Genomic DNA, 9,280 nt, shown 5'->3' on the forward strand with positions numbered 1-9,280 from the left:
ATTGAACTCAAGCAAATGCTGCACTACTGAGCTAAATCCCCAACCCCCAAACTTGATTTCATCTCTTTCAGTACCGGGGATCAAACTCAGGACCTTGCCCTTGCGAGGCAGGTGGTGGCACCACTGAGTTAAATCCCCAGCCCATCTGGCACTTGAATGCAGTATACAGAAGGTGCTCAGTGTGTGTTTATTGCTAAGTGGGAGACAGGGGCTCAGGGGAAAGGGCTGGCACTTCACTGTAAGAGGGAGGAACTAGTAGGGCTTGGACTCTGCTGCGTCCTTGGTTGTTGCACAGTGTATAGAGCATGCTGTGTGGGCTTATAGGTAAGTGAAAGAGGTCAGTAAGAATCATTTTGCAAGGGTGGGGATGGGGAGATAGGGATCAACAGGTTTTGGTCTCTACTGTCCCTTAATGTTCACTGAGGGCCTTGGTATATAATAGGCTTTCAAAAAGTGCGTATTTGGTGGACAAACGACAGTCCTGGACCACCCTGGCACTGGCTGGGGTGTTTATTCGAGGTCCCAGGCTGAGTGTGGCCCAGGAGTGACCCTTCCTCCGTGCTAACACTGCTTCCCTGCCTGTGGGTTCAGGTGCTGGTGCTGGAGCTCAGTGACATGCCAGCAGAGCAGGCGGTCAGTGTGGCCAGTGTGGACCTCCTCCAGGACCGCGAGGGCTTCACGTGGAAGGGCCATGAGCGGCTGAGCCCACGCACGGGGCCACTCCCGTGGCCTGCTGGCTTCCAGCCCCGTGTGCTGGTGCAGTGCCTGCCCCCAGCTGCTGTCACCGCTGTCACACTCCATGCGGAGTGGAGCCTTGTAGCCTTTGGCACCAGTCATGGCTTTGGCCTTTTTGACTATCGGCGCAAGAGCCCCGTACTGGCCAGGTATGTGGAGCGGGTATGGGTGCAGGTGAACAGCTGGAGCTCTAGTGAGATGGAGTTTGGCCTCAGTTTCCCTTTCTAACGTATGGCAAAGGCAGGTGATTTAAAAACCTCTGAGCTGAGGATTTAGCTCAGTGGTACCACACCTGCCTCACAAGTTCAAGGTCCTGAGTTTAATCTCCAGTGCCGGAAAAAAATTATAAAAATAGAAAACCCCTGGGGCTGGGGATTTAGCTCAATGGCACAGCACCTGCCTCGCAAGCGCAAGGTCCTGAGTTCAGTCCCTGGTACCACAAAATAAAAATAAATAAAAACCCCTGTAGCCTCTGGTCCTGAGGAACATTGTCAGCACACCTACTGCTGGGACCAAAGGGGTGGCCTTAGAGAGCTTTGGCTCTGTGAGCCGGCCTCATAATGCCCAGTCTTTGGGACCAGCAGGAGCAAGGCGGTTGCTCCATAGTTCAGCTGGCTCCTGCCTGACCCTAGATGCACCCTTCATCCAAACGATTCCCTGGCCATGGAGGGGCCACTGTCCCGGGTGAAATCCCTCAAGAAGTCGCTGCGCCAGTCTTTCCGGCGCATCCGCAAGAGCCGAGTCTCAGGCAAGAAGCGGGCTGCTAATGCCAACAGCAAGGTGAGCGACTCAGGCTAGCTGGAGGCTGAGCCCTGCCCTGGACCGTGGGATTGGCTCGCTTGCCTGCTCTTCCTGGGCAGTCCCGGAATGGGCTGGCAAGCTGGGAGTGTGGTGGATGGTAAAGGGCGCATGTCGGGTCTAGGCAGAAGGGCCTCAAGGAAGACGTGCTCAGGGACCCTGCTCCTTCCAGTTGCAAGAGGCCAATGCACACCTGGCAGAGCAAGCCTGCCCCCATGACGTGGAGATGACACCTGTGCAGCGCCGCATCGAGCCTCGCTCGGCTGACGACTCCCTCTCAGGCGTTGTGCGCTGCCTCTACTTTGCTGACACGTTCCTGCGAGATGGTGAGGCTGGGCGGGCTCAGGTGTACATCTAGGAAATGAGTAGTGGCGGGAGTGGTGACAACACACCTTCCGGTAGGTTTTAGTGTCACCAAGTACATAGTGTATGCTGGGACGGGGTGCCCTGGGTTACCCGTGAGTCACCCCCGGGGACACAGATGATGGGAGTTGCTGAGTGCACCTGGCAGACCTCAAGACCTGAGCAGGAAGTGGGGAGCCTGATGGTGAGGGGCAGGGCTGGTGCCAAAGCCCTGTAGTCATCAAGCAGGGGAGGAACTGATGGACTGTGTGGTTAGAATGAGAAGGGCGAGGAAAGAGATCAAGCAGGGCTGCTGCTGGCAGCCATGCTGAGGGCCTAGCTTTGACTCTTGGTCCTGGGTATGTTGATTGTCTCATTGATTGATTTTTACCTTGTAAAATGATACAAAAGTAGAGGGTATACAGTTGCTCCACACACTTTACCTTACCCCTTGGGTGTCTGCCATTTCATGTTCACCCCACACTGTTCTGTTGTGTTCCTTTGAAAGCTCTGCATGGTGGTGCATCCCTGTAACTCCAGAACTCAGGAGGCTGAGGCAGGAGTATTGCCATGAGTTTGAGGCCACCTGGGCTGCATAGTGAGTTCAAGGCCAGTCTGAATTACACAGTGAGAGTCTGCCTCAAAAAAACAATCAGGTTGGGGATTTAGGTCAGTGGTACCATTCCTGCCTCAAAAACACAAGGTCCTGGGTTCAATCCCCAGTACCAAAAAAGCAAAAGAAAACCAATTAATCAATTAATAAATGTATTTATGTTGAAACAGGTCTTACTAAGTTGGCTAGGTTGGGCTTGAACTTGGGATCTTCCTGTTTCAGCCTTCCAGAGTGCTTGGATTACAGCATTCTGTAATTGGTGCACCACCATGTCGAGCTTTTTTTTTCCCTCTTGAGATGAAGTCTCACTAAGTGGCCAAGGCTGCCTGAGAACTTTCAGTCCTCCTAGGATTATAGGCATGCACCACTGTGCCAGCCTAGCCTGGAGGTTTCTAATTTGCTTCACGTCCCTGTGCTGGCCTCCTGCCTTGGAGCTGTCAAGCTTGAATTGGTTTTTCACTTTTCACTAGAGCCTGGAGTTCTAATTTGCTTCATGTCCCTGTGCTGGCCTCCTGCCTTGGAGCTGTCAAGCTTGAATTGGTTTTCCACTTTTCACTGGAGAACTGGGCTCCTCAATGGCTTTGCTATATACCTCATCAGCTTTCCAGGGTGCAGAGTGGTGAGTGTTCATATCTTCCTGCACCTGCACAGTTCAACGCTGATTCCACTAAATATTTCTTCCCAGAAGCTCGGTTCACACAAAGCAGGGTGAATAGTGTTCTGGGTGGGCCTTGGTTCATTTTATTCCCCACTGGTGCTTCCCTCTGGCCACCTTGTGGGGAGCAGGCTGCAGAGGGTATGCTGAGGTAGGGCCTGGCCTGGCTTGCAGGACTAGTGATGGGCTGTTGAGGGCAGAGTCAGCATGGGGGTCTGAGTCTGAGTGACAGGAGGAGGGAGCTACACTTGCTGAGATTGGCGTTGAGGGTACAGCAGGTTGGTGGGATTGGTTTCATCTGGGGGCCCCTGACATCTTACGCAGAAATCCTTGAGGTGATTTGTGCCTCTGCAGAGGGCCATCTTCCAGGGTGCAACTGAAGTCAGCAGTATAGAGGGGCCATGAGATGGGTCAGGGTCATTGGGAGGTGTGGGAAAAGAAGGAGTCCACTATGAGTCTTGGGCACCACAGTTACAAAGTGGAGGAGCTGCAGGATACGGAAGAGTGTAGTGAGCACCCCTCTCATCATGCTTGTCCCCCACAGCAGTCCACCATGGGCCCACTATGTGGGCAGGCACCAACTCAGGATCCGTGTTTGCCTACGCACTGGAGGTGCCGGCAGCCATGGCAGGAAGTGAGAAGCGGCCTGAGCGGGCAGTGGAGGCTGTGCTGGGCAAAGAGGTGCAGCTGATGCACCGGGCACCTGTAGTGGCCATCGCTGTGCTGGATGGACGTGGCCGTCCACTGCCTGAGCCCTATGAGGCCTCTCGAGACCTGGCACAGGCACCTGACATGCAGGGGGGGCATGCTGTGCTTATCGCATCAGAGGAGCAGTTCAAGGTAAGCTGCTGTGGGTTCCCACCCTTGGCCTCCTTAAGAGCCCCACCCTGCCCATTGCCTACTGTTGAGGCTTTCCAAGCCCTTCCTACCCTAACACATGCCCCCAGCAAGCGGAGACCTCAGGAGATCCCTGATACCTGCTGAGTTCCCCCAAGTCCCTCACTGTTCCTCTCCTCAGGCTGTAGACTTTGTAGACCTCCTGAGTCCAATCCCTAGAGGCTTTTGTTTGGTGGGAGAACTAGACACAGCCTCAGGACTTGTTGCTTGATTTAGTTTCCAGTGGAGCCTGCGTTAAGTCTTGAGTGGCTGTGTGGTCCAGGGCATAGTTGAGCTAAGGCCTGTGGGGCGAGCCACTTTGGAGTGGAGGCCAGTGCTCTGTAGCCCTAACAGTGAGGGGCCCTGAGGATAGGGCCAGGTTCTGCCCATTGGCCATCTTCCCCCAGGTGTTCACACTGCCCAAGGTGAGCGCCAAGACCAAGTTCAAGCTAACAGCCCATGAGGGCTGTCGTGTGCGAAAGGTAGCCCTGGCCACGTTTGCTAGTGTGGCCTGTGAGGACTATGCCGAGACCTGCCTGGCCTGCCTCACCAACCTGGGCGATGTGCATGTCTTCTCGGTGCCTGGCTTGCGGCCCCAGGTGCACTATTCCTGTATCCGAAAGGAGGACATCAGTGGCATCGCCTCATGTGTCTTCACGCGCCACGGCCAGGGTGAGGTGGGGTGGGGCGGTCGGGAGGAAGAGGGCCATGAGTGGGACTAGGATTTCCAGGGAGTGGTCATTCCAGTTCTGGTACAGATCCTGTGAGCATGTGTTGGGCAGGGACCTGCTGAGCACTGGGACTGCTGTCTCTTAACTGTACCTCCTCTCCTCTTGTGCTCCAGGCTTTTACCTGATTTCTCCATCAGAGTTTGAACGCTTCTCCTTGAGTGCCCGAAACATCACAGAGCCGCTCTGCTCTCTGGACATCAGCTGGCCCCGTGATGCCACCCGGGCCAGGTTTGTGGAGGGGCCACCCCTGGTCAGGACCTGCAACGAGGGCCAGGTCTCCTCCCACCCTGGGCTCTGCCCTCCCTGGAGCAGCTTTCCCATCCGTTCCCAGGGAGGCGGGTGGGAGAGTAGGGAGGTGGCGCCTAGCATGTTCCCCTGCACTCACAGGGTCCGAGAGTCGCCTAAGATGAGCCAGGCTAATGGGACCCCAAGCATCATCTTGGCCCCACAGAGCCATGACAGAAGTCCTGATCCTGCCCACGGCAAGGGAGCTGGTGAGGGGGCTCGCAGAATGGGGGCAGGCCCTGGCCTGATGGTGTTATGGGGAGGAGTGAGGACACTGCTCAGGTGTGGGGCAGCAGCTGAGCCAGGGCAGGGTGCCGCACAGATGAGTGGCAGGTATGTGCCTGTTAGGTAGGGTCTGTATCCCCAGACGCAGAGGGTACAGAGGGGTCCCAGCAGGAGCTGATCACTTCCTCCCTACAGACACCCCAGAGCTGCCCGAGGCCACACTCTCCCCCATGTCCATTGACTCGGCCACCAGTGCTGACACTACATTGGACACGACAGGGGACGTCATAGTGGAGGATGTAAAGGATTTCCTGGGGTGAGGCCAGCTGCCCTGTCTGTAAAGCTCCCCTCCTCAGGACCGCCAGGGCATCCCCTAACACTGATCCTTCTGTTCATTGCCCCAGCTCTGAGGAGTCAGAGAAGAACCTGAGGAACCTGGTGGAAGATGAGCCTCATGCCTGCACCATCCTGATCAAATGAGGTGCCGTGGGGATGGGGCCCTGCATCCACCTGGTCCTCCCCGCTCGGCTTTGCCAACCCGTTGGGCTCCATAGGGCAGGCCCCTCCAGCTGTTACTCTCTCGAGGCCTAGCTGTCTTCCTTGGGGTGTCCCAGCAGGGCCTTAGGGCATCAATGTTGCATGATTTTCATAGTTAGGTGGCAAAAGAAAGGTCCTACATGTTAAACTTTTGGCCGTCCTGGGTGTGGAACTTAGAAGTGCAGAGGCCAGACATGGTTTGGCTGGGCCTTTTCACAGATCACTGAGGCACACAAGGTTGGTCCCATGGTTGAACCTGGCACATGAAGCCTGGCCAGCGGCTTACTCGGCTCTGCCTGACTCTCAGAGTAGTCCTTACTTATCTTGAGCCTGAAGATCTGCCTGGCCCATTTGCCACCTGGTACCCCGTCCACCTTGTGCTGCACAGACCCTGCATAGTCTGTCTGTCTGCTCCTAGGGTCACCCTTGCCCCTCCTTACCCTCAGTGGGTGGTATGTGGCAATAGTTGGATACCTAGCCAGAGTGCCTCCCACTAAGCCTGTCACTGAAGGGCCCTGCCTGCCCTGGATAGGAAGCATGGGGATACTTGTGTGACCAGGCCCGACTGTTGGGACACCTTAGGCAGGCCATCTGCCCCTTTAGCCTCCCTTGCCCTCTCTGATCCCTTTGTCTTGTCTACCAGGAAGATCAGCATGATCCCGGCCATCTCTTGCCCTGCTTGGAGCTAGCATCCTGGATCCTGGCTTCTGCCTGGTCCCTTAACATAGACCCGTATCTGCTAACCTATGGGCACCAGTGGACCTGCCATCCTGTCCCCACCAAGGCTGGGCCCTGGAGCTGCCCTCCAAGGGGCTCTCTCTGGGGCCTCTTGACAAGGCTGGCTGAATCCTTCCTAGGACAAGTGGCTACCCTAGAGCTGCTGCCTCTGGGAAAGGGCAGACAGGGCTAAACATCAGGCCATCTTCCACTCCACACACACCCCTCCTCTCCCTTTGCAAAGAGTATTTTTCTAATGCCAGTGCTGGGCTGGATAGTTATTTCTAAAACTATTTTGGTACTTGCCCCCGGCCAGCCCTCAGTGTGTGTGTGAGACGGAGAGCCCTGCTGGGCATCTCAGCAGCTGTCAGGTGTGTGTGTGTGTTGCGGGGGCCAGGATGGGCTTCCCTGTAGAGTACCCTAAATTTTTTTTTCTGGCCTTTTTTAAAAGTTAGTATTGTTTTAATATTAAAAATACTGATTTTTAATATTGAAAATAAAAGCATTTAATATCTCTTAAAGAGCAACATCTGCTTTGTCCCGGGGAGCGGGTCACACATCTGTGCTCATACTGTTTTGTGTGGGGGTCTGGTTTCGCAGACTCGCACTGGTGCTGCTTGGGGCTGTGTGCTGTTGGGGACAGGTGTACTGGTGGGTGGCCAGGGCGGGGGCTGTCATGTGGGTACATTCTCAGCCAGCAGAAGTGGTCAGAAGCCCTCACCCCAGTCCACAGACGTGGCCTAGGCTGGGGCCTGGCGGAAGTTGCTCCAAGCGTGGAAGCAGCGCGTGAAGGCATGCTGCTCGTTGCCCTTGCGGACCAGGCGCAGGCGTCGGGGTCGCTCCTGCTCTTTGGAACGCATATGCTGGATGTACACCTGGAAGGAAGTGGCATTGGGCCTCAGGTGGTGTCAGGGACCCCAGTCTGGCCTCGGACACCCCACCTCACCCCACCTCGGCTCCCCTGGCTCACCTGGCAGGCCTTCAGACTTAGTTTGATCTCCACCTGGCTCGTCTGGGTCCCGACCCACATGTAGACCTGGGAGGGTACATGGTTAGTGAACCTTCCCCTCTGGCTTCACAATTCCTTTTGGGGGACACCAGGGATTGAACTCAGGACCTTGCCCTTGTGAGGCAGGCGTGGGGCAGCTGAGCTACATCCCTGGCCCCACAATTCTTATCTATAAATGGGTGGGCTTCTCTTCGGATAGGCAGGGTCATTGTGTATGGGAGGGTCTCACCTCTTGGCCATTGTCTAACAACATGATATCATCATCTGCCAGGTCATCTTGGCAAAAGTCAGAGCATTTCTCAGTAACTGCAAAGTAGCCCTTCTCATTGGAGCACCTGAGGTTCAAGGGTCAAGGTCAGGCCAAGTGCTAGGACTGAGGAAGAATTTGGGGAGGGAAGTCCAGGGCCCTCACCGGAAGAGTCTTGTGTGCTTCATGTACTCAGCGTCATCGTCATAGGGCTTCTGGGCCCCGATGCCCACCCAGAAGAAGTTCTCGGGCTCCTCACCTTCATTGATGACCTGCAGGAGAAGGGCCATCAGTTCAGTCCAAAGCCCCTGCCTACTCCGCCTACCCACCCCACCTGAGTCACCTGTTTGCTATAGGAAACATCAAACATGGTGTTGAGGATATCTTCTGCCAGCTTGGCTTCATCCGGATCTGATGCTCGGCCCACCCAGGCATACACAATACCCTGGTTGTCTTCGCTCTCAAAAGGGACCTGTGGAATGTGTGGAGGGAATAGGTCAGGTCCAGCCCCACACCCACCACCCTGACCAGCTGTCCTGGCTCACAGCTGTAATCCAACCTTGAGGATGAAGCAGAACTCAGAGTTGAGGAGGCTGCAGTCAGTGTTGATCTGGATGCACCTAGGGAAGAGTGGGGTGTCAGCAAGAAGTCAGGCAGTGCTCCCAATCCCCTACCAACCACCACGTTCCCTCTGCCAGGCACCGGGTGCAGAGGGCGCTGCCATTCGTGCGGATCTGGTAGAGGCTTGGCTGTAGGGTACCCTGGACCACCTTCCTCTTGCCCCGGTGGATGATGAACTTTCTCTTGAAATGGGACAGGAATTTGGCGTTCTCCTGCTGCTGTGTCATGCGTACCACCTGGAGGTGTAGAAGTGTCAGGAAGCTCCGGGACCCCACTGGCCTCCCATCCCGTGCCACCCGCCCCTCCACAGGCCCAAGCACTTGTGGTACCACACCTCCAGCTTGCCAGGGAAGAGGCTCTCAAACTTCTTCTGCAGACTGAAGGTGAAGGTGAGCCAGCCCATGTTGGAGGCCTCCCGGCCCTGCCAGAAGTACACAATGCACTGGAAGTCCTCCTCAGGCTGCTTCTCCTCCACCTCAGCTGCTGCCTCTTCGCCTTCCTTGCCCTCCACTGCAGTCTTTCCTTCCTCCTTCTCCTCCTCATACTCCACGGGAACCCAGTACCTGAGGAGTTAGAGGTAAGCAGGGGCCAGAGCTCCAAAGGAGAAGACAGGAAGGGGACATGCTGCTGCTTCACCTGCAGAGAAAGACGTAGCAGTCCTGTGTGTAGAAGTGGCCAAACTCCTCCTCAGGCAGTCTTGCAAACTTCTTGCCCTCCAGCACGAAGCCCTCCATGCCATCCAGGTCCTCGTTCCACTCCTCCATCAGCTGCTCCGCCTGTAGGTGAAGGCCGGCACCCACAGGTCGGAGGGCGGCGAGCAGAGGCCTGGCCCCAAGCCCCACCCACTGGGCTCACCCTGCCGCGCACACCCCACCCCACCCCACCCCAC

General features: G+C 56.1%; 2 protein-coding genes across 6 annotated transcripts in view; one reads left to right on the forward strand and one right to left on the reverse strand.

Moving 5' to 3' along the window:
• Llgl1 (LLGL scribble cell polarity complex component 1) overlaps positions 1-6,996 on the forward strand; it is a 14,395-nt gene extending 7,399 nt beyond the window's left edge. The window contains exons 14-23 of one of the 3 annotated variants that reach the window (XM_010637431.3): positions 592-884; positions 1,368-1,515; positions 1,658-1,859; positions 3,688-3,983; positions 4,427-4,691; positions 4,864-4,978; positions 5,138-5,244; positions 5,456-5,576; positions 5,665-5,741; positions 6,441-6,995. In XM_010637431.3, the coding sequence (XP_010635733.2) occupies positions 592-884; positions 1,368-1,515; positions 1,658-1,859; positions 3,688-3,983; positions 4,427-4,691; positions 4,864-4,978; positions 5,138-5,244; positions 5,456-5,576; positions 5,665-5,740 (1,623 nt within the window). In that variant the 3' untranslated portion in view covers position 5,741; positions 6,441-6,995. Of the gene's footprint in view, positions 1-591; positions 885-1,367; positions 1,516-1,657; positions 1,860-3,687; positions 3,984-4,426; positions 4,692-4,863; positions 4,979-5,137; positions 5,245-5,455; positions 5,577-5,664; positions 5,742-6,440 lie in introns of all 3 variants that reach the window. The other 2 variants (XM_010637432.2, XR_782887.3) reach the window with 2 other exon arrangements.
• Positions 6,997-7,023: 27 nt separating this feature from the next.
• Positions 7,024-9,280, reverse strand: part of Flii (FLII actin remodeling protein) — a 12,945-nt gene continuing 10,688 nt past the window's right edge. For all 3 annotated transcript variants that reach the window (XM_010637436.3, XM_033767278.1, XM_010637435.3), the window contains exons 22-30: positions 9,028-9,167; positions 8,726-8,954; positions 8,473-8,627; positions 8,330-8,390; positions 8,114-8,242; positions 7,936-8,042; positions 7,753-7,858; positions 7,485-7,550; positions 7,024-7,389 (exon numbers count right to left, since the gene is read on the reverse strand). In XM_010637436.3, coding sequence (XP_010635738.1) covers positions 7,255-7,389; positions 7,485-7,550; positions 7,753-7,858; positions 7,936-8,042; positions 8,114-8,242; positions 8,330-8,390; positions 8,473-8,627; positions 8,726-8,954; positions 9,028-9,167 — 1,128 coding nt within the window. In that variant the 3' untranslated portion in view covers positions 7,024-7,254. The remainder of the gene's footprint in view (positions 7,390-7,484; positions 7,551-7,752; positions 7,859-7,935; positions 8,043-8,113; positions 8,243-8,329; positions 8,391-8,472; positions 8,628-8,725; positions 8,955-9,027; positions 9,168-9,280) is intronic.

The sequence above is a fragment of the Fukomys damarensis genome, unplaced genomic scaffold (genome assembly GCF_012274545.1).
Source record: "Fukomys damarensis isolate Sample0158 unplaced genomic scaffold, DMR_v1.0_HiC HiC_scaffold_23, whole genome shotgun sequence".
Classification (NCBI taxonomy): Eukaryota; Metazoa; Chordata; class Mammalia; order Rodentia; family Bathyergidae; genus Fukomys; species Fukomys damarensis.